At 39.5% G+C, this 25125-nt stretch overlaps 1 protein-coding gene across 17 annotated transcripts in view; it reads right to left on the bottom strand.

Annotated features, from left to right (window-relative positions):
* Window positions 1-25125, bottom strand: part of PARD3 (par-3 family cell polarity regulator) — a 645516-nt gene that overhangs the window by 511932 nt on the left and 108459 nt on the right. For all 17 annotated transcript variants that reach the window (XM_032350010.1, XM_032350021.1, XM_032350015.1 and 14 more), the window contains exon 2: window positions 19260-19361. In XM_032350010.1, the coding sequence (XP_032205901.1) occupies window positions 19260-19361 (102 nt within the window). The remainder of the gene's footprint in view (window positions 1-19259; window positions 19362-25125) is intronic.

Raw genomic sequence — 25125 nt, 5'->3', positions numbered from 1 at the left:
CCTAGTGGCCGACACAACATTTCCCTAAGAATAACTAAGGAGAGCCTGCCTCCATGCAAATCAGAAATCTCTCAAACTGGGATAGTGTGTTTTTGGAAAGAAAACTTACCCGCCCTAGGACAATCATAGGATAGCAAATACTTAAGGTTTGTATTTTTTTTAACTAATATTTTGAGTACAATGATATGCACCTAATTGCATGGGTAAAGCTAAAGTTAATATTTTAAAAATTACATGCTACTCTTGAAAATATGAAGCTTAGAAAATATGAATTGTATTAACTGAGGTGAGAAAAGCAAGAATATACAACTTCACAAAGTAAGAGTAATAATAGGCCAAATTTGATAATCTTTTAATATCCACACAGCAACGTCCCAAAATGTACCAAGAACACATTTCCCTCCAGAGGGGTGGGGGGGATAAGCAAAATGGATTAGGGGGACGGGCAGATCCAGGCTTCTGGTTACAGACGAAGTCACATACAGGAGAGGTAGAGCAGAGGGAATGCAGTCGATGACTGTGCAACGGCGGGGTGCAGGGACAGGTGGCAGCTACACCTGGGGTGAGCAGAGCGTAAAGAACAGAGATGCTGAACCACTACGTCATACACCTGAAACTAATGTAACAATGTGTGTCAACTCAACCTCGATTAAAAACAAAACCCATTTCTCCTTTACATCTGGGTAACAATAGGAGCCAAAACTATCTTTACAGCTATGATTAGGAAACTATACTGGTAAGGAAGCGGGGGAGGAAAAAAAAAAAAGACTACCCTTCGAAGTTGTCCACAGATACACATTCTACTTTCCATTTAGCAATCTAAGTCACTCTAAGAAGAAAAACAACCACCTGTATAGTAACCACTTTATAAAAAAGAATTGTTATATATTCCTAACTCATTAAATATTCTAAAGCAATTTCCTATTGGCACTTACTGAGAACAGATGTTTTATTAGTGTCTTATGATCAACAGGGTTGTATTACGCCAGACAAACCTGCATTTTCTCGTGGACAATATGGGGCACATCTATAATGGAGAGAATAACTAGCATAAAAATGCAACTTTGTGTACAGCGCTAGATTCCGATCAGCTGTCAATTTTCCACATGTGGCTCTTAACATGGAAAACTGGTATGTTATCTTCTCATACACACACTAGACAGTGCACATTTCTAGAAAGTTTTTTTTTTAAGATTTTATTTGTTTATTTGACAGAGAGATCACAAGTAGGCAGAGAGGCAGGCAGAGAGAGAGGGGGAAGCAGGCTCCATGCTGAGCAGAGAGTCCGGGGCTCGATCCCAGGACCCTGGGACCAGGACCTGAGCCAAAGGCAAAGGCTTTAACCCACTGAGCCACCCAGATGCCCCATTTCTAGAAAGTTTAACAGAAAACCCGCCCAATTTCCTTTGCTGTTTACTTCTGCAGAAGTACCAAGGGGTTCAAAATAATCACTTTTAGGCCGTAGAAGATCAAGGCAGCATTCCTTATAGTTCTGGGTATTCTACTGACCAAGGAAGGCTTTTTAATAAAGTGTAAACTGTGTATCTAACTTAAAGCTCTTAAGCTTTCTTCTTGAGTTTTTTAAAGATCATCTAACTTTGAGTTAGTTTTCCCACCATTAAGCAACTTTGTCAGAATGCATCATTCTGCTACTTCTACATCTAGATTGTAATTTTATATATGATCAAGATCTAGAAGTCAGCACATACAGATCTACAGGTAAATAACCTCCGTACTGGTAGTGAAGTAAATGACTAATCCACACACACGGGTCATGCACACATCTTGACGCACAGATTTCAACTATTTCCTTCAAAACCAGGCTCTGCTTTGGCTGAGGCAGATTTTTCAATCATACGTGCTTGAAATTCAACCCCTTGCCTTGTGAGCCCAGCAAACTGTCCAATATACAACACTTCAGCTTCTCTTACTTTTCTTTTTCCATTTAACACATGATCACGATTTTCGCGACAACTCTCAGAGGTATCATTATACTCTTGTTCTAAATGTAACCTCCCACCTCCCCCCCAAAAAAATATACAGAACAACGATTTTGATGCTTATAATTTCCACAGAAACCTTTGCTCAAGCAAAGCGATACACAAAACTGAAATTATACGGTTGCTTAAATGTCACATACTGGCATCCAGCAAAGAAAGGATGTTCTAAAGAGAGGATGTATCTTGCTTGAGGGGGGAAGAAACCCGTCTTTACCTTCATTAGTGTTATACACTCTCATCCATAAATTGACCCCGAAACTTTGTGCAGGAGGCCTAACAGAGCTCTTTATCTACACTGCCAATGTCCCCATGCCCCCTCCAAAAGACCACATCGCGTCTTTAAAAGAAAAAAGTAACACATTTCACCAGACAGCTTAGATGTTAATCATTTAAAAAGCATGTTTATAAGAGCAGAATACCATGCCTACTATTACCACCACTGAAACTACAAGTAATTAGAAGTAGTTTAGGACAGGAAGTTAGAAATGCTCAGCAGAATTTAATTAAACAAATTGGATTTTGGCAGAGAACTACACCCTACTTCTATAAACAATGCAACAGAATCCTTAATGGCAATGCAAGGCACTCATATTTAAATTCTCAAGTATCAAATGCCAACACATAGGCCCCCACCCTTGAGTTCAAGCAGAGTTTTAAATTCGAAGCTTCTTCAAAAGGGAAGAGAAAGGATTCTGCCAACTGAATTAGTACCCTTCATTTCCTCATTCCTTGCTGGTATTGGTTTCTGTACACTCTACATAGAAAGTTTCCTTTCTTAAAAACGGGCTTTACTCTGTGTCCTTAACTCAAACTATATTGATCTGAACACCAACAATGCCATACTGAAATGATTCAGGATTGTTCAGAATTCTTAACCAACAAACATCTATTATGGTTGTGATTTCTGCTGGAGGAAATACATTGCAGAGATTTGGAATGTCTCAGGGCTTGATCTGCTTCTAACAAGTCAGTATTCGCCATGATAATAAGGAAAAGCAAGGGAAAAGATAGAACTTAAACTACTCAAGATTTAGCAAATCTTTAAATTAAGAAATCTGAGGACCAAAGTATAGAATGGATGATACAAAATAATTTCCAGTGTCCATCTCTATAGACCACTGAGAGATGTTCTAAAACACAACCAATCATAAACTTCCCAGATAAATATTGGGCTGATTTTGAGCTATAAAAGAAGGAATTAGTTCTGAAGCATTTAACTGTAATGTTGAAAAAAACAATTTTTCACCAGTAGAGACATGGATATTATTTAATTGAGCTCAAGAAGAACCATTCCACCAAAAGGCCATGGGGGTTGGGGGGGTTGGAGAACGCAATCTATGGCTCTAGTCCAACAATAAATTATAAAGGAAAAAAATTGTATTTTGTGTGTGGTGTGTGATTATGTCTAATTCTTCTCAATTATTATAGTTTGGTAATTGAAAAATAGCTCCAAACATAGTAACATTAAAGAAGGGAATCTTTCCATTTCTAACACAGTACTTTTAAAAGACATGCTAGGCTTTATTTGGACAAGTTATATATTCAGCACATAAACAGTAAAACAACGTATCAAGAAAGCACACAGCCAGAATCTCTTCCTAACATTTCTATTTCCATTCAGTAGCTTCAAAGTATTTTTTAGGAAAAATAAGTTTCATTCCAAACAGTCTTCTGGAATAATATTCCTATGAATTTGTATAAATATTAATTTGCTTATATTCTAATATTTTGTTTATGCATAAGTCAGTGAGATGTTGGGTAACACGAGGGTCCTCCCAGAACAGTGTTTAGTAGGAGATTTCATATTAGTAATCAATCTTCCGATAACATCACAACCTTGTGTTGTAACACACGATAAGCAATTTAAACCCACACGGTAAATCAATAAACATACACACAAATAATAAACATCCACAAATGCACTGAAGGCATAGAAAACACCGATATGATTTGTAGCTATAGAGCAATGTTCAAAGAAATCAAGAAACTTTTTCAAAAGAATATTAAGAAACAAACACAAGGAATGTTAATTTTAACTCCGAAGGAGATATAAAGGGATCAGAAATTTCTGTACCAACCTGCCTTTTGCTGACTTCTGACGTAGTTCTTTTGAGGTTTGAAGACCTTGAAAACCTCAGCGCTTTCACTGAATCCTTCCGAAAGGTACCAGAAAAAGTGTAGTACCTCTTTGCAGGTTTCCTCTTCAATCTGTCTGCCATCTCAATCCATTAGAAAGGCAAAATCCACAGTGACTCAGATTCCAAAACTAACTACAGAATAAAAGGATTCCCAAATAAATAGTCGCCAAAACCCAGACACATGATCTGTGTTTTGCTCCGTCCTCTAGGAAGGGTAACTAATTGAAAACAGGTGGGCAATATAGGACAGAATCGTTCCACTTAGGTGACCCTCAATGGAGACACAAGCTTTGCATATGGCAGCATTGGTTCCGGGCTCACCAGGGAGATCAGCAAGGAGCTCCACCACCCCAAATGAAAACAACCATCACCAGTTAAACAGGCCACAGGTAGTCTGTCAGGAGTAAAACAGGGTGTAGCAACACATCTCAAGTCAGCAGGGTGTGAGTAAACGCACCAGGTTCAAAGAAGTCTCCTTAACTCATTCCTTGCCAAAACCGACAGCAGGATAGGATGAAAACACAGCTCCTACTTCAAAACAAGAGCCCTCCTAGCACTATCTGTCAATCTCCTGGAACATTCTCTTCTTCCAGTGAAAAAGAAATGAAGTGATCAAGTCTCAAATATCCACCTTTTCCCCCCAAATATACACCTTTTACTCTGAAAAATACAGGACAAAATATGCACAGGGAAAAATGAGTTAGTTGTCTGGAATACCTCTCCTGTGTCCCAGGAAGGAGAGGAAAGGTGCTCTTATGTCCTTTCCAAAGGCATCAAGAGCATCTTTTCTTCACTTTATCTCAGGTCTAATTGAACAGAGGCTGAGTGTGAGGAGAGATCACGAAAGTAAGATACCCACGAAAACAAAGAATTAGGTTTCCAGTGAGTACTGGACATTACAAATATCTGCAACACAATTAATACTCATTACTATAAATACCAGAGTCTCACAAAACTCAACGCTTCAGGACACACACAAGCCTAACCAAGGGTTTACTTTCAAGGTCATATTTTTTAATTTAGCCACAATCTTAGGAGTTTACTATTTTTTAAGAAGTATGCATTGTTTTTAAAAACACATACATACCAATTATTAAAGAAACTGCAGAAGCAAACATTAGCCTATACCAGAATACCTCACTGATAAATAATGCAAACACAGGAATTTTAAAGGCAACACTATTTAACAAAGAGTTACATACTATGGTGCTGTTGAAAGCGTCACCCCAGCCTCCAGGGAAGTACAGAAATAGAGTAAGCTTTTTGGAAACTCTTGAGCAATTTGACAGAATTCTTTTATGTCCGTTAACTCTAATCACAGATGAAACAGAAGCAAGCAAAACACAAGATAATTTTTCCTTGTAATTAATCTACATTGTATTTTATAAAAGTACTGGAATGCAAAAAGAAAACAAATCCAATCCTCCACCAAGACAGTGTGAGGGGCAGAGAGATCTGTTGTGTTAACAACTGTAGAAGGGAGCTGACCTGAAGAGAAGGCTGATTCTCTGGCAGAGAGGGAAAAATCAGAACTGGCAATGGGGATTTAAGGAAGCATTTCTACTCTGTAGGCTGACGAGAACATGCCTCCCAACTCATGCTAGCTGAATATCCCCACCTATATATGAAATATTTCCTACTATAATAGTACTCACAATTATTTTAATTTATACTAGGAGAAAAAGACACAACCAAATTACAGAAAATGGTCTTAACGGAAAAAATTTTGTTAAGTGTTTTCATCTTCCTATTTCACAATGGGATTCCCTAAAGGTAACCCATTCCTTATTCATTTCAATCTCTCAAGTTTTGTGCGGAATGGAAGAGATGTTCAATAAATATGTCTGGACTAAATCAAAAAAATGATGCTGTTACAGAAAATGGTAAGTGCAGTTTTGTTTCAGTCTCAAGTTCATACAACAGAAATCTCTACACGTTGCTGCTAATAATGCCTGAGAACAGTCACTGTTTGACTATCCCCTTAAAAAGAAGTGTTGCTGGGGCGCCTGGGTGGCTCAGTGGGTTAAGCCGCTGCCTTCGGCTCAGGTCATGATCTCAGGGTCCTGGGATCGAGTCCCACATCGGGCTCTCTGCTCAGCAGGGGGCCTGCTTCCCTTCCTCTTTCTGTGATCTCTTCCCTTCCTCTCTCCTACTGTGATCTCTCTCTGTCAAATAAATAAAATAAAATCTTTAAAAAAAAAAAAAAAAGAAGTGTTGCTGATCAATTTTTCGCTAAGTAAAGAGGTCAAGCAATATACCAGATATTCCAGTGCAAGGAGTATCAGAATTGTGAAACCCGGGATGCAGAGTCTGTAATTCCCACATTCCAGGTGACTTTCTAGTTTTATACTATGTGCTTTTTTAAAATTATATTAAATATGCACTTTTCAGGCTGGCAGTCATGTGAATGCCTTCCAACATTAAAGGCTGGTTATAAAACTCACAAATTTGTAGTGGCTTTCAGAGTGTAATTTTCTGTACATATCTTGGATGTGATATTACCACTGTCTTGTATCTACATATCTTGGATGTGATATTACCACTGTCTTGTATCTAAGGAGCAGCCTCCCTGCACACTTCACAGCCTTTTAAACACCACTGTTTTTCTCAAAATCTAAATTTTACCTTATTTTCATTCAACTGTGTTAATTCAGGGGAACTTGAGTTCCTTTCCCACATTTTACATTAATTTCCTAACTAAAATTTACTAGTATTTTCCATCATAATCAAGGGAAGTATTAGTTAAGGGTGTGTATCAAAGAAGAAACCAATAAAGGTTATGAGGTTATTATTACAAATTTTTGTCACATGGAAATGTTATTTAAATACCATTTATTCTATACAGTGGTAACTTCCAAATTCGTGTTTTCAACTCTGATCTTTCCCTTGAGCTCCAGACATCTATGTCTAACCACCTACGTGACACCCCTGCTTGGAAGTCTCAAAGGCATTACAAAATCACTTAAATGTCCCAATAGGAAAGAGATTTGACTGCCCCTAACCCTGTATCTTTATTCCATTCCAAAGTCATCTACTTAAATGAACCTCCCACAATAAATGGAACCTCCATAACCCCTACCCTACTTGCTCCAGTTAAAACTCTAAAAGTCACCCTTAATACCTTCTTTGCCCTCATTCTTCACAGCCTGAGAGCCTAGGAGGACACGACCATATCTATCAAAGGTATATTGATACATATTGATACAAAGGTGTTTGTATCTATATTAATATGTATATTGATCCAATGCTGATACATATCAATAGTGATACATACATATTTATACAAAGGTGTAACCATATCCTGCCACAGTGTGTACTACAATTAGGTTGAACTCGGTTTTTTAAAAATTGTTTTTATTTATTTTAACTAAAAAAAAAAAAAAAAAAAAGTACCCATTCTCACTTGCCCTCCTTCTAACCATCAATCCACCAATCTATTCTCTGTATCTGTAAGCTAGGGGTAAGGGGTTGTTTTTTTTTTTTTCTTTTCTAGATTCCACATATAAAGAGAGATCATACGCTATTTGTCCTTTTCTAACTTAGCATAATGCCTTTGAGGTCCATCCATGTTGGCACAAATGGCAAAATTTCACTATTTTTAGGGTTGGGTAACATTCCCCTATATATATATACACACACACATATATATATGTATATATATGTATATGTACATATATATATCCCCTATATGTATATATACATATATATGTATATATATGAATATATATATATATATATATATGCCACAAATTCTTTATCTATCCATCCACCAGTGCACACTTTAGGCTGGTCCCATGCCTTGGTTACTGTAAATAATGCTGCAAGGAACATGTCACATATCTGCTTTTGAATTACTGTTTTTGTTTTCCTCAGATAAATACCCAGAAGTAGAATGGCTGGATCACAAGGTAGTTCTATTTTTCATTTTTTATGGAACTCCCATATCTTGTCCATAGTGCACCAATTTACATCCCCACAAAGAGTGCACAGGGGTTCCCTTTTCTCCACACCCTCAACAACCCTGTTAGTTATCTTTTTTAAATAATCATCATTCTAACAAATGTGAAATGACATCTTATTGTGGTTTTGATTTGCATTTCCCTGATGATCAATAAGACTGAGCATCTTTTCATGTACCTGTTGTCTTTTTCTGGAAAATGTCTATTTAGATCTTCTGCCCATTTTTTAATCTGACTGGTTTTTTGGTGGTTTCTTTTTTTTTTTTCATTGTTTTTGTTGGGGGGGGGGTGTTCTTTTGCTATTGAGTTGTAGGAGTTCTTCATTTATTTTGGATGTTAAACTCTTACCACATATATGCAGAAGCTTTTTATTTTGACGTTCCAAAAAAAATTTTAGCTTTATTAGTTGATTTATTCTGGAATTACATTAGAATCAAAGGGTATAAGCCATGCCAATTTTCTTCTGCTTCTGATATAAAATCCAGGAGAAAAAAAAAAATCTGCTACTTTCCACGTGATTTCTATCCTTGTGTGAATGAATAAATGAATGGGGTAATCTTCTTTATCATATATAATTACTTCTCCAAAATTACTTCGAAAATTTTAATGAAGAAGAAGAAATCAACAGCTACCAATCTTCCTCCTTTTTTCCCCTTTATGTGACAATGGTTTATTATATACATGAAAAGCTGAATTTTACATATTTCATTCAAGAGATGAAAGGAAAACTTAAACTAGGTATTTTTAAAGATGCATATTATTATAAAGCAGCGTGTGGTAGCATTTATTCTGGCGTACTTGTTTTAGACGTGCTATTTTTCTGGAGAATTTGTTATTGTTGACCAGGTAGTGTTTTAAGACTGAAAACAAGGCCTGCCTCCCCAATGCCTGCCCCACAGCTGTATTCAGATATAACTGACATGTAACACTGTGTAAGTTTAAGATGTCTAATGTGTTGATTTGATACACCTGCATATTACAAAATGATTAATAACTTAGCATTAGTTAATAACTGCATCACATAATTATCATCTCTTCTGTGTGGTGAGAATATTTAAGATCTACTCTTAGCAACTTTTAGCATTTAATATAGCATTATTAACTATAATCACTATGCTGTATACTAGGTGCCCAGAATTTATTCATCTTAAGTTTGTACCCTTTGACCAATACCACTCCTCTGTTACCAGTTCCCAGGCTCTGGTAACCATAATTCTGGCTTTCTTTCTAGGGGGTCACCTTTTTTAGATTCTATATGTGAGGTCACACATGTATATTGTCTTTCTCTGTCTGACTTATTTCATTTAACATAATGCCCTCAAAGAGATTCATCCAATGGCAAAATGCCCTTTTAATGGCTGAATAATACTCCATTACACACACACACACACACACACACACACACACACACACGGATGTGAGATCTTCCCGATCCATTCATCTGTTGATGGACACTTAGATTGTTTCCATACCTTGGCTACTATGAACAATACTGCAATGAACCTGGGAGTGCAGATACCTCTGATTTTCTTTAGAAATATACTCAGAAGTGGGGTTGCTGGATAATACAGTAGTTCCAGTTTTCACTTTTTGAGGGACCCCCCCAATACTGGTTTCACAGTGGCTGCACCAGTTCACAGTGCCACCAACAGTGCACCAGCGCTCCCTTTGCTCCACATCCTCACCAACGCTAGTTATCTCTTGTCTTTTGAGGACAGCTATTCAGACAGGTATGAGGTGATATCTTACTGTGCTTTTAACTGGCATTTCCTTGATGTGTTGAGCAGCTCTTCCTCATATATCTGTTAGCCATTTATATGACGTTTTTGGAAAAATGTTTATTCAGTTCCTCTGTCCATTTTTAAATTGGATTCTTTGGTATTCTGCTATTGAATGATTTGAGTTCTTTATGTATTTTGGATATTAACCCCTTATCAGATAAATGTTTTTGCAAATATTTCTTCCCATTCCATAGGCTGCCTTTTCATGTTTCTGATGAGCAGAAGCTTTCTTACTTGATGTATTCCCACTTCTCTTATTGCCTTTGCTTTTGATGCCAAGTCTATTTGTGCTTTATTTTTTTTAATGACATAGTCCTTGTTGGCTCCAAAACACTAAAAATTGAAACCAGGGTCACTTTTTTCTGTTCAGAAGAATATGCATATTGACAGTATAGTAGAAATCCTCTAATGTCAAGGATTAAAAAATAATGTATTTCTTCCAACAACTATTACTGAGTAATAATTACCAAACTCTTTTCAAATTGATAGAAATGTTAAAAAAAAAAAAAAAAAAAAAACCATAAATGCAAGTAAACATTATAGAATATTTTTCATTACAAAATACCCAAAGTAACAGGGCTTATTTGTTTTTTTAAATCATTAGAAACTAGTATTAAAAGAATGAGTGTTGGCGAGGATGTGGAGAAAGGCGAACCCTCCTGCACTACTGGTGGGAATGCAAGCTGTTACAGCCACTCTGGAAAACAGCAGGAGTTTCCTCAAAAAGTTGAAAATAGAGATACCCTATCACCCAGCAATCACATTACTGGGTATTTATCCTAAAGATACAAATGCAGTGTACCCGAATGTTTATAGCAGCAATGTCCACAACAGCCAAATTATGGAAAGAACCTTGATGTCCATCAACAGATGAATGGATAAAGAAGATGTGGGGTATGTATGTATGTGTATATATATATATATATATATATATATATATATATATGTATATATATAATGGAATACTATGCAGCCATCAAAAGAAATGAAATCTTGCCATTTGCAGTGACGTGGATAGAACTCGAGGGTATTATGCTGAGTGAAATAAGTCAATTGTCATATGCTCTCTCTGATATGAGGAATTTGAGAGGAAGAGCGGGGGGGTCCGTGGGGGGTAGGGAAGGAAAAAATGAAATAAGATGGGCTCCAGAGGGAGACAAACCATAAGAGACTCAATCTCACAAAACAGACTGAGGGTTGCCCGGGGGGGGGGGGGGGGTAGGGAGAGGGTGGTTGAGTTATGGACATTGTGGAGGGCATGTGCTATGGTGAGTGCTGTGAAGTGTGTAAACCTGATGATTCACAAACCTGTACCCCTGGGGCAAATAACACATTACATGTTAATAAAAATAATTTAAAATATTAAAGAAAAAGAAAGAATGGGTGTTAACATAATTCAATGATGATGGTGGTAGTGATGTGACCAACAATGACGACGGTAGTTACCATTTACTGGGGTATTATTTTTGCTAAAGAGTGCTGAATCCTTAACACAAATCCCCAGGTTTAAACTCAAATGTAACACAACCTCACAAAGTAAGTACAATTGCTATCCTCCATTTAGAAATGGGAAAACTGAGGTTAGAGAGATTAATTCATTTCTGAAGCTTGTGAAGTAATCATGGAGCTGGGATCCAAATACAGGCAATGTGGCTTCTCATCCCCCCAAACAAGATGCCCATCTTTGGTGAAGCAACATAAAAGGTACAACAAAGCAAGAACCAAGCCCTGGCCTACAATTAATATGGTAACTAGAAGAGTGAGACATTGTCCCCCACCTTCCCGAACTATGGGTGGCCCCAGACAAACAAAGTCTGGACTGCTTTTCCTAGGGAAGCTATGAGCAGCCAACACTGTACAGGCTGTTCCCAACTTCAAAACTCCAAATGCTTATGAGAAGCCTTTCCAATTGGTGGACCATGTAGGAGGCCAATCACCCTTTTTTGTTCCCTTCCACAAGCACTCCTCACCACCAACACCTCTGCTACACCTGGCCCTGCACTCCCCAACCCATCCACCCACAAACCGAAGAGCTGTGGGCAAACCAGTACCCATAAAATATCTAAATGTTGGGAAATCATCTCTCTGAATTAATTAATGAGCCATGTGGTGCTCTACTCAGCATTTAATTTAAATATTTTCTTTAGAGTCTAACTAAAATAAATCCATTTAGGAGGAAATTAATGAAATCATCTAGTTAATGAAGTCTGTTTAATACGAATCATTTCAATTCCAAGTCATCAAAGTCTTTTATATCAGTCCTTCCCTCTGCCAATTCACATTACAGTTTAAAAAGATGACTCTATTCTCAGTTATATGTAACACTGCCTAATGCTTTCTTCACTCTGGAACTAGGAAGTCACAAAATTATGGGGAAATTTAAAAACAAAGTAAGAAAATCCCCAGTTAATCACATACTCCACTTCCACTGCTAACACACCTCCCTTGGTAACACCTGCTCACTAGGATCCCTGCGTCTGCCCTGCTCCTATCCATGCCCACCCTCCCACTGCAGCCAGAGAGACAGTTCTCAAACGGACTCTCATCACCCACCACTCTGAATTTTCACGTACCCGTCCTGCGGATTCAGCCTGACTATATCTTTTAGGCAAGTCTTGCTTCATCCTGACTTGGTCAGAATGCTTTGTGCCACCTTTTGTGGCATGACTCCTTATCTTCAGACCATTATTTGTTGGTAATTCTACATTTAATTTCTATGATTGTTTAATTCTGACTCTCATGATACACCATGAGGACCTCGAAAGGACAAACTGTGTCTCCTTTTGTTTGACACTGTATTACAACACGGAGCATAACAGCTGGCACAGAATAGGTGCTCAGTGAATTAGTTAAAATAACTAAAAGTCTTATTATCTTTCAAAGGAAATTATTATATGTGCTGCCTTTTAAAATTATTATAATTATTATTACAATTATTATCATTGTTATCAATGAGGAACATTTATTCAGAAATCCTAGTCTGTAAAAATTCTCTCACATGTTTAGGGATAACTAAAGGACTGTATTCATGGGCCAAGTCAACAAGAAATTGGGGGGGGAGCAGGGGGAAAGAGTAAAAAGGAAGTTATTAGGAACCCCTCAGCCCACTCCTACCTCCAGGATACAGACATTCTAAAAACTAACTGACCTCATGCGGCAATTTAGTGTTCTAGTCTTGACAACAAAGGAATTTAAATCTCAAAACTTTCTTTTATCAGGCACATGCCTGGCGATGGGTTATGTAAGGAGAAGGATCGAGTCTTTAAAGAAATTAAAATTAGATTTGTTTCAATTATGAGCTGTGAGCTCTTGCTGTAATTTAAGCAACAAGCCATTTCTTCAGAGCTCATTCTTCAGGCTTATTCACGTTTTAGAAACTATTCCAGATCCAAAAATACGTTCTTCATTCTCATCTAAAAACTAGAGATGTGACTGTCTTCAGCAAAAATAAAAACAAAAGTGTGCTTCTCTCCACATTATCAATAGCTATGGCACAGAATGTATAATGCCCCCTTTAAAGGACATGTGTACACACGCTCTCCACAGAGAAGCACGATACGCTCCTACCGTCACCTCCCTGGACCCTGATTATTTTTCAGTAACTTGATGCCAAAACAAGTAAATTAACAAGTTATACCTAGGTAGCAAAAAAATAACACCCAAAACAGTAGAAAACAATGAACTTTTAAAACTAAACCATGTCCCTTGCCTGAAAGTTGTACCAGACATGTATTTCAAAAGCAAAATTTATTACAACACATTTCAATGATACTAACATCAGACATCTGATGGGGCAGAAATACTGTGAACACAAGAGCAAACAAAAAACTACATCAGTTTCTAAGTTAGGAGAACGATGAAAATGTGTGATCTACACCTCAGCACTAGCTTCAGCCAACATGCAGAAATTAATGCTTGCCCATGATGTCAATAAATTTTTTAAGTCTCTTTTTCTCAACATGCTTCCAACTGAGGATACTGGCCTAACTGCCCCCCAGGAAACCCTGGGTTCTTCCCAAAAAGCAGCAGCCAGCAGTCTCCACAACAATCCTCCGCAGCACCTGGCCTCCAGCTCCCACACCTCAAGCTCATATAAACTTCCAAAAAGTTTAAATTACTATTCCCTTCAACCCTTCTTCCACAAATAGCAAGGAGCAGATGGTAGAAGACATTTCCTGGGCGCCTGGGTGGCTCAGTCGGTTAAGCATCTGCCATCGGCTCAGGTCATGATCTGGGGGTCAGCCCTGGGACCAAGCCTCATGTGGGGCTCTCTGGTCATCTGGGAGTCTGCCTCTCCCTCTAACCCTCCCTACTGTCCATGCTCATCGCCCTCTCTAATAAATAAAATCTAAAAAAAAAAAAGTATTTCCCAAGGTCAACACAAAAATAGTACACACGACATCTTTCCTGGTCAAAACAAAATTACATCCAAGAATGACAAAGAAAATGCTTGCAACTAAGCACCCTGAGCACCAAAGGTATGAAAAGGAAGACGGTAACATATGGAAATGGCTTTCTTCTTGCTGATCACACACAAAAAAGCACACTTCCCCCAGTTTTAAGTTCTTGGTCAGTCCACCTAAAATCAGTTTTAATGTTCTTACAATCGGTCTCAGGTGACTGGCATGCAAAGAGAAGAGAATACAAAACATTTTTCTACTGTAATCTATTTGGAATTTTCAAATTTTACTGCAGTACACAGAAGAATAGCAGGAATGACCTAGACCTATTTGAGGAGAACCGAGGGAAGGTTCACTAAAATAATAAATAAAAGATAACAAAGACCAAACCAGGAAGAAATTGAGACAAGAAAGTGCTTGACACTCGGGAAAGCACATACAGACAAACACATTCCAACAGCTGTTCTAAGAGGTCCTACAGATAACATGGTAACCATTTCAGTTTTTCATCATTTGGCAAAATGTCAATGGAGAAAACTGAGAATGAGACACTAAGAGTAAATAAAACACGATGACCGTATGCACACTAGGATTCTCTGTTCCCTTTTACTCGAAAGCAGCAATGCAGAGTAGGGACAAACAAAACAAGGCACATTTATATACACAAAGTAGATCTGCAATATTCTATCTTATAAAATCAAACCTACTCCAAGAACCCAAGACAACACATGCTAATACCATTCTGAATAAACTTGGGTAAATCCTGGCCATTGGAATCATGTAGGCACCAAAACAAAACTTCCTCAGTGCTGTGCATGAAACTCTAATAATTAAAGGATAATGAGCAAAATTAGGTACTAATTAGGTACTTCAATCTTCTCTTACTATCATTTAAATTGTTGCCTCTTAATCCTAATATCTCTCTATGAAAATAATTTTTCAAAACTTCACAAATTTACAGTGATCTGGTATATAATTTACACCTTTTTAATTTTTCTTTTTCTTTTTTTTTTTTTTATGTATTTGACAGACAGAGAGAGCACACAAGCAGGGGGAGCAGCAGAGGGAGAGGGAGAAGCAAGCTCTTCACTGAGCAGGGAGCCCGTGCGGGGCTCGATCCCAGGACCCTGGTATCATGCCTGAGCCAAAGGTAGATGCTTAACCGACTGAGCTACCCAGGTTCCCCTGTAATTTACATCTTTGAAAGAAATTACCCCATTACAGAGACTGATGGCAGGGCCACTAAACCATGGTTTCAAAGTTCAGTGAGCCCAAATACCACCTGGACTGTTTATAAAATGCAGATGCCCAGGCCTGGCTAATGGAGACCTTATTTCCCCAGGCTAAGTATCTATCTGTATTTTAAACATGACCGGGGGATTTTCATTAAACAGGACACTTTTTAGAGCAATTTTATTGTGTAAGAGAACTGTAATGTCTTTTTTAACCTAAAAGAAAAACAGGTGTCAAAATCCTTACTCAAGAGTAGCTGCCAAAAATACTTGAAAACACTCCAGGATGATTAAATCAGAGTCAAATTTCAAAGCCATGGAAAGGAGCCATACAACTGACTACATGCAACCCTTTGGTCTCAATAATGCATCTGACAATACCATGAATGTGACTGTGGAGAGTCTGGATTCTTAATCATATATATATTTTTAGAGTTACAACTTCAATGGGTCCTCTAAGAAGCTCATTCAAAAAGTTAAATTGATTATATATATATATATATATATGGAGAACATAAACACAAAAAATAAAAAATAAATAAGTATCTCTGAACAAACCAAACAATGATTTAAAAGTTCTTTCAGTCTGCAATACATGGCATTCTCTAACATTTTTCTATTTGGAAACTGAATTTAATCTGCATGATATAAAACTCCCTGAAAACTTACTTCATTTATTAATTTTAAAACATTCTCCTTCAGGCGTGCCTCGGTGGCAGAGTCAGTCAAGCGTCTGACTCCTGATTTCAGCTCAGGTCAAGATCTCCGGGTCATGAGATCAAGCCCCACGTGGGGCTCCACGCTCGGTAAGAGTCTGCTTGAGATTCTCTCCCTCTTGTTTCTGTCCCTCCCTACCTCGTTCTCTCTCTCTCTCTCAAATAAATAAATATTTAAAAATGGGAAAAAATACCTCTGATTTTAATGGCAACTATTTTAGAAGATCATAATTTGCTTCTTCCTCCATTTATATGTGTAACCTAATAGTTATTGTGTTTAAAGATTATTATTTTCAGTTGCTGCATAACAAATTACCCCCAAAGACCTAAACAATAGTATCAACCACCTTAACCTAACTGATCTGTACAGAACACACAACCCAACAACTGCAGAATATACATTATTTTCAAATACACATGGAACATCCACCCAAAATGCCATATATTGAGCCTAAAATAATAGTGCATTTCCAAAGATTTTTTTTTAATCCTACAGCTGAACATCTACATCTCAGTATTCTACCTAGCTAAAACATGCACACTGTTAAGGTGGTTGATACTATTGTTTAGGTCTTTGGGATAATTTGTTACTCAGCAACTGAAAATAATAATCTTCTTTAAACACAATTAACTATTAGGTTAATAGTTGAGGCGCTAGGATGGATGGTGAAAAACTGTGATCTGTACTCCGTGAACCCACAGAGCAGGACTGCAGGTGCCGTGTGCACATGAGTCCTCTGAGCTCCATGTTCTCGAGCACTGAGACAGGGAACAGCCCCCCATCCTACCCACCCAGCAAACCAAAGTCCACAGCAGGCTATCCCAAGCAACACACCAGAGCTCGGCCGACCACAGAGACAATCTTTAAAACACTCTGATTCACTCTATCGAAAGGCACAACACATGAACAGGATGGTACCCATCTGCAGCAAAGCCTGTCTGTACACAGTCAAAAAGGAAACACAGGTGGAGAAATCCGAGCACGCTCATCAATGCTGCTCAGAATGCAATAAAGCCAAAGATGAAAGTACACTGATGGCCACCTCTGCTTTCTCCACGGTAATCTCAGTATCCAAAGTAAGAACAAGCAACGAGTACACCATAAAACGAAACGCCATGCGCAGCTAGGCTGGCATGGCCACAGTTAATTGGCATGGAAACATATTGATAATCAACTCAAAGAGAAAAGGCAGGCCACTGTTCAATCCTTTCTACTTTAAAGAAGATATGTGTCAGTATTTGAGCAAAGAGAAGAGTCAGGCCGCCAAACCCACTCAAGCAACACCAGGGATGAGCTCTGGGCAGCAGCATCAGGTGATTATTTCCTTCTTTATGTGCTTCTTTTTCTTCACCAGGAGCTACAATATTTTTATATTAGAAAAAGCAACCAAAAAATAGGAAAGAAAGAAAACAAGGAAGGGGAAGGGAAAATACTGAAAGATTAATATAACATGAGTTCATCTCTTTGTAATATTATAGCTGGGCAAGGGCACCTGTTTGAATTTTTCATAAACATCAAGAGTTGCTTTAAGCTTTGAAGTTGAACCACACATTAATTTGACTGTAATTTAAGTTTCTAGGTAAGTGGATGGCAGGAAAAGGATCTGAGAGTCACCTTACACCCAGCTCACTGAAAAGCCCAAAAAGAAGAAGTGACACCAAGAGAAAGAGTAGCAAGTCAGAAACGGGCAGAACAGTTCTGTATTTCTGATCGATGCAGGAGCTACACGGGACAAACCCCACAATGGCATGTGCTAGTGAATCAAATCTCCCAGAATTTACACACTATTTCATACCTGGGGTTTTTCATTTTCCTCAAGATTTCAAGAAAACATAGAGGATATCTGCCAGTTCGGAATGAGGCACTGCGCTGTCAGGAAAGCAGAAGCCAAGAAGACAAGACAGCCGTGCTCGGCCATTTCCCAGCCAAGTACAGGCATGGAGGGAGGGTGAAGCCAAGGGTCAGCAACACGAATGGAGGGGAAGGGGGAGAAAGAGAATTGGGTTGGGGGGAGAGGAGGAAGGTGGGCAGCGGGAGGAAGGCAGAGACAGGAGGGAGAGCGCTCCCCGGGAAGAACCAGAGTTGAGTATGAGACAGCTTCACCACCCCCAACCCCATGATGTGACCGCTGGCTTAACCTATCCTGTGCTGTGACACGTGTGATGACACACGGCGTGTGCAGCTGGCAGCCCTTCCGTAACTTCATCACGACCAGAACACAAATGAGGCTGTGGCCAAAGTCTGCTCCAGCCCCATCACCCCCTGACAATATTCATCTGACTTCTACATGCAAATATCCTGTCACAGATTCTTAAAGTACTGAGTGTCACTTCTCCTCATTCCCTCAAAGAGTAGGACAAAAGGGTGAAAGCAAGTGAACACTGATGTGCCTGGGGGTGGTCCCGTTGGTGATGCCGAAATCAGAGGACACTGAGGATGGTCCTACAGTCCAAAAGCTCCCCAAGAGCAACACCAAGAAAAGCATGGCTTCTGGAACAAAGAAAAGCCTCTGCTCCCTGGGATGCACCTGCTCCCTGAGATGCCTCTGCTCCCTGGGACGTCCCTGTTCCCTGAGATGCACCCACTCCCTGGGGAGCCAGGTAGAGCACTGCCCATGCCCACTCTGGGACGGGCCAGTGCTCGGGTCAGAACTCAGAGACCTTGCATTATCACACACGGAAACAGACCTCAGTTGTCAAGAAAGGGGATCAGTTTGGTTAAGACAAAGGAAAATATGGCAGGAGAAACTTTTAAAAAGAATTCTATTCAAAAAGTTGGAAATTTAAAATTCTATAACATAGTAATCTTAATAAAGCCCAGGTGTCAAGAAAAGCATTATACCATAAAATAAAATTCAGTATAGTGAAGACTCACAATACTTGTTTAAGAAAAAAAAAAAAAAAACACCAAAGGGAGTGACCCAAATGTTCTTTAAAGTAAGTTTCTAATTAGAAAGGGAAGTACTCCCACCTAACCACCCCCCACCCCTTCACTAAATACATCCTGCATGGCTTCCCTGGATTTGAACTCACTCTGTCTTTATCGTCTGCTACATCACAGAGGGTATCGTCAAGGTCTAGTATTCCTCCATCTCCGTGTTCAAGTCGGTGCACCTGTATCCAGTAGTTTGGATCCTGTAGAGAACAGAAACATCGAATGTAGGTAGTTACATCACCAAAAGAATCTCTAACACCTGAGAATCACTAAAACGGAACACTTACTAAAAACGCTTGTTTAAAAAATGCTGAATTACCCATCTTTTCACTTTCTCAGTGCTCAGAATGCAGCTCAGACACTACTTCTCAAAACTATTAAACACTATCATAAAACACTACTAATGCAAATAGCATATAGTTACTCTGCACCCACATTCATCCGGACTTCTTTCAAAGGAAAGTCAGTACTCAAATTGGTCATCCACAGAGACTAGGTTTGTAAAAACACATCCCTCTCTCTCTCTCTCTCTCTCTCTCTCTCTCTCTCACGCACACGCACACACACACATGCCGTGGCATCTGTCTTCATTCTAGAGCCTTACGCTGCATGATTCCCAGATTACAATGTTGTCCAGAGTCCTTAGGACACCTGTTGCTATGGTTCCAATAGTGCTCCAGTGAGCCATCAAAGAACAAATTCCCCAAACAAACCACACTCTTACTCTTCCTTACCAAAAGGTATTAATCCTCCAAGGGTAATCAGGTATAATTAATATCCTGGGGGAGAATAAAGAAAGCTGTACCAACCATCATTCCCTAGCGAGTTAGAACAGAGTCATCCTGCCCTCTGCTCTTCACCACCCCCCAAGAAAACTGTAGGATGATCTAATCAACTAAAATATTAACTTTCATTTCTAAAACCCTTTTAGTACACAATGAAGCAGACTGACCTCTAAAGTGTGGTTTATAAAAACCTCTTCTTCCTTCCCTGTCCTACCCACACTCTCCTTATGAGATCATAACCTAACAGCTTTTCTGTAACATTTGGAGCTACTCCTCTGAAATAAATTTCCTCCTAACAATTTTCTCAACCCCTTGACTTTTCTATTTCAGGACCTGCTATGTTCTAGCCTTTCTCCACCACAGTTAGTTCCCCTTTCACAGCCTGCCTGTATTAAAGTCCTGCAGAACTGTCCCCCCTGCCCACCGTGGAGGCCCAGTGCCTCCTCTACACAGGGCCTCACCTTATCATCCAGGCTAACCCTTCCCACCCCTCATGACACACCTCAGTCAGTCATCACCTTTCTTCCCGACCAGAAAGCCCCCAAAACAGTTCAGAAGTCTATCTCCAGTCTTACTGTTAATGTTTCTAAAAACCATAGTACTTTGGAAAATGGTACTCAGATGTAAATGCTGAGTCTTTAAAAGCTGCTGATACTGTATTTTTTTTTCACATGCTAAAATAATTGTATAAAACCTTCCATTGACCCTACTTTACTCTTTAGTCACTCTACCAACTCTCTAACTCTCTTTACGGCAAAATTATTAATAGATTTGTTGTTTTACATTCTTCTCTCATAATCCTGTTCCAATGAAGTTTCCTCCCCACCACATGCTCAAAAATGTCCATTCAAGTTACCAACAGTCTCCATATTGTTTAATGCAATGGTCCATTCTCAAGACTCATCGGCCTTGGTCTATCAGCAGAATGTTATATACTAATCATTCTCCTGCCCTTTCAAATACTCTGTAAACCTGGCTTATAATCTTTCAACAATCTGATCAAGGCTTGTAATTAGACAAGATCAGTAATCTCAGAATTACTGAGATTCGGTTGTCTCCTCTCTCCAGAAGGGTCCTGATTCTACGGTCAACTATGCCAAGTAGCCATGACAACACCATGTCAGAACATTTATCAGGACAGCACTTCTTAAATGCCACTCCATAATACGTGCTGAACAGAAACTGTCTGGAGAGAAAAAACCGAGAAGGAAATCAGCACTAATCCCAAGAGAATATAACACACACACACACACACACACACACACACACATACACACCCCACAGATCTAAACAGGACACATAAAAATGACCTCTTCCCACAAGAGTATAAAATCCAGGAAGGACATTTTTGCCACTGAGAAATACAGCTTCTTCAAACAGTAGCCTCTCTCAGATTTTAACTGGCAGCTTTCATCAATACAATTCTCTCTCAATAAACAGAGGATCTGCTATATTTTCAATGGAATAGTGAAGAACCTCTAAGGAAAACTTTTCTTAAAAAGTCAGAGTATGTTTGTTGATTCTACCTTGGTAGTTCACCCTAAAAACTTCGAAATGTTAATAGCAGAAACCATTGTTGTCCCAGCTATAGAAACTTAGAAATGTAACTGAACAAAAAGTTGTGATAAGGCACTTTTAAAAATACTAATAAACACTAATTCTACAATAAATACACCTGTTATGAGGTTTAAAAACCAACATGACATAACACTCAATTTTAAAAAATAAGAATCTGTCTCACTCAGGATTAGTTCATTTAAAATAACCAAAGATCTAAACACCGAACAATAGTTTTATGTTCTGACAACCAAAAATCCCTCACATACGAGCAAGAAACAAGGAATGACGTTCATCAAGGGATGAAGACAGAGCTACCAAGAAGCAAATGCCCAGGCCAGACAAGGGTCCCCAACCACCAAGAAGAAATCCAGGGACAAAACCACAGAAAGAATCACTGCTTCTCACCCAGGCTAAGAATAGGAGCCAGGACCTGGCCTAAGGCTGGAGACAAAGAAGTAGAGGAACCATTTCTAAGACCAGCTGAGAATGAAAGCACAGGTGTGTAATTTGAAAAAATGCAAGCTGCAATGAAAGGTGTTGCCCACTCTATTCCAGGACACAGTAAGAACAAACAGTATGGGGGAAATCCTAATGAAAGACTGGCCCCGCAAAGAAATCCTTCCAGCTCTACAGAGAGCATCATCCCATTATGCAAAAAGCCATGAGCTTCCGTGAGCTGTGACCTGTGGAACACACAGCCTCTGCCTATCTTACACCCACGTAAGCTTCAAGAAAAGTATCTGCCACTGGAAACGGTGGTAGCCTGCTCTTTGCAGTGACCATGCGTACAGCAATGGTCTATATCCTCTCAGATTTTCAAATGAGAATATATATGTAAATATAAGACTACAAAAAGATAACTGAAAACTCGTGATAATTTGAAAATTAATTACTACTTGCAAAACACAGGATGAGAGCAAAAACAACCACCGCTGCCCTCTGTGAGAAATTAAAATGTATCAGATAAGACATAAACAAAAAGTCAAAGCAGGTAGACCATGCGTCATAAGAAAAACAGACATAAAAATGCTTTGAGTTCAGAGGAAGGAAAGATTACTTTTGCTTGGAAAGATTCAGGAAAGGCTTCTAATGAGCAGGCTGGAGGAAGGAAGAACACAGAGATCATTCTGAGCTGAAGGACAGGTACGAACAGGCAGGGAGGAGGGGCACGATCTATGCATTAAACTGGGAGCACAAAATGGGCCACACAACAGAAACGGAAGGTAAAAACATCCTACCCAAGAGACCCACGTGTACTCCGCCTCCCCCGTCCTGGAACCCCCCCGAAACTACAGTCGTTATGTATTTTTCAAGGTGTATCGCCACAAAAGCAAAGAGAACAGAGAGAAGCAAGAGTAACAGAGCAGCAGGAGGCCGGGAAGACGGGCTGATGACCCCACGTGGAGCAGACGCAAGAAAGTGAACCCTGTGCCGGACTGCGCGGGAAACCAGGCTGCAAAGTGCCCTCCTCGGGAGAGCCCTCAGCTGCTCTGGAATTGGGGAAACCAAGTACCTCAGAAGACAGGAATGAACATGGGAAGAAAAACTGCAGGATCGGCTGAAATTCTCTTTAAGCAGCAAAGCCCAGTTTCCGTCCTGGCTGCACACAGCACTGGGACGGCCCCAGCAGCTTCCTGGAGGCTTATACTGCAGAGATCTCTGAAAACCGGGTGGGATGCGGGGATGAGTGAACATTTTCACACTGCGTAGAGAATCCAGCTCTCTGCTTCCACGTGTTCCCGGAACACAGGCAGCTGGAGTCAAGCCACCTAGACAAGAGCCTGGACGATCTCTCCCTGGGCATCTGACCACCTGAAGAGCAAAGGGCCAGAGGAATCTAGCCAGCCAGGTGCCCCTCCTGTGCACCTCAGCTTCTGAGCCCTTGCCTACACTTTAGGGTCTGTGTTCGAGTTAACACCCCTTACTCAACCAGCAGGCAAGGAACAGACCCTGAGGAAAACCCAAGGATGGAGCAAAGGCCAAAACAAATAGAAAAGACACCGAGAAAAACAGGCTGTATAAAAAGAAGATGGTTGTAAAAAACCCGTCACTGATACCCAGGAGAGTTCAGATGATGGTAATCCAGGTAGCAAAGGAAAATGAAAAGACAGGGAAAGAGGAAAGGAAAAAAACAGAGAGTAAAGCCAAACAAAAGCCTCCTAGAAGTTAAAATCACATCAAGTGAAAAATCATTAGAATATTGGAGAGGAAGTGAAGAAATCGCCCCAGAAAGTAAAGGAAAAAAAGAAGATAAAAGCAGGTAATGAAACAGAAGATGAATCAAGTAAGTCAAGCGGTTGAATCATAGAAGCTCTAGAAAAAGAAAACTGGGAAAACGGGGGCGGGGGTGGGAGGATCAAGTTAGTTCCCCAGAATGACAAGAGTTTCCATATTAAAAAGGCCTGTAGAGAACCCAACACAAATTATGAAAACAGGCATACACCAAAAACAAAAACAAAAACAAACAAAAAACAGGCACACAGCAAGGCATATCAGAACAGAAGAGACAAGCAGAAGGTAAAACCATCAAAAACATTCCAGAAAGTAAAATACAAATACTATATAATGAATGGATAAGGAATCAGAATGAGTTTGGCTTTCTGGAGAGCAACACTAGAATCCAAATGACAATGGTACACTCTCTTCAAAATGCCTAAGAGAAATGGTCCCCAGGCAAGAATACTATACTTCACCCGACAGCCATCAGTAAAGTGCAAAGGCAGAAAAAAATGTTTTAGAAATGCTATTTCTACAAAAATTACTCTCTCTGCACCTTTCTCAGGAAAGTGCTGGAAGATGTGTTCCAAGGAAATAAACCATGAATGAAGATGGCATGGCATATGAGAATAGGGGACATAACATAGAAGAGAATTCCCAGAATAATGTGAGGCTGAGCCCGGATATCAGCGGGGCACCAGGGGCGGAAGGTGACCGGTCCTCCAGGAAGTGGGCCAGAAGCTCCAAAGGAGAGGTCTTCAAGAAGCTGAGAGTACCCACTGTAACTAAACATGCCAAGATGTTACTTTTTAACAACTGGCTGAGCTGGATTAGAATTGGCTATAAATTCACAGAAGACCAAACAAAGGAAAAAGTATCGTTCGCCAAACAAAGGAAAAAGTATCGTTCGTTCCAGGGAAACCACACAAGTTACAGGAAAATGTCACCAATGTATCTATCACACACAGTTCAGCTCTGAGCAGCTTTTAATAATGAAAATAATGGGTACATCAAATACTTAATCAAATTTACAATTGCTTTGGAGGGAAGAAAGTGTGTGTGCATGCATGTACATGTATGTGTGTGAGAGAGAAAGAGAGAGACTAAGAGAGAGAAACCTCTCTCTCCAGACAGAAACAGAGATCCAAGAAGTGGCTGCAAGAGAGGGGAAAGGCACATGTGGGGCAGTGAAACTGGCTTAAATCATCCATATTAAATAAAAAACATGACAAGAGCAACAAAAAGCAATATAAGCAGTTGACACAGAAATATAGAGGTAGTACCAAAAGAATCAAGTGCAAAAATTGAAAAAGGCCATCTCTCAGGGAGCAGGTATGGCTCTCTTCCTAAAAATCTGACTATGCACATCCATAATGTTGGAAAACAAAAAGACTGGGGAGAA

Source organism: Mustela erminea, chromosome 6, assembly GCF_009829155.1.
Source record: "Mustela erminea isolate mMusErm1 chromosome 6, mMusErm1.Pri, whole genome shotgun sequence".
Lineage (NCBI taxonomy): Eukaryota > Metazoa > Chordata > Mammalia > Carnivora > Mustelidae > Mustela > Mustela erminea.
The sequence above is the reverse complement of the archived record's forward strand: the minus strand, read 5'-3'. Positions and strand labels throughout refer to the sequence as shown.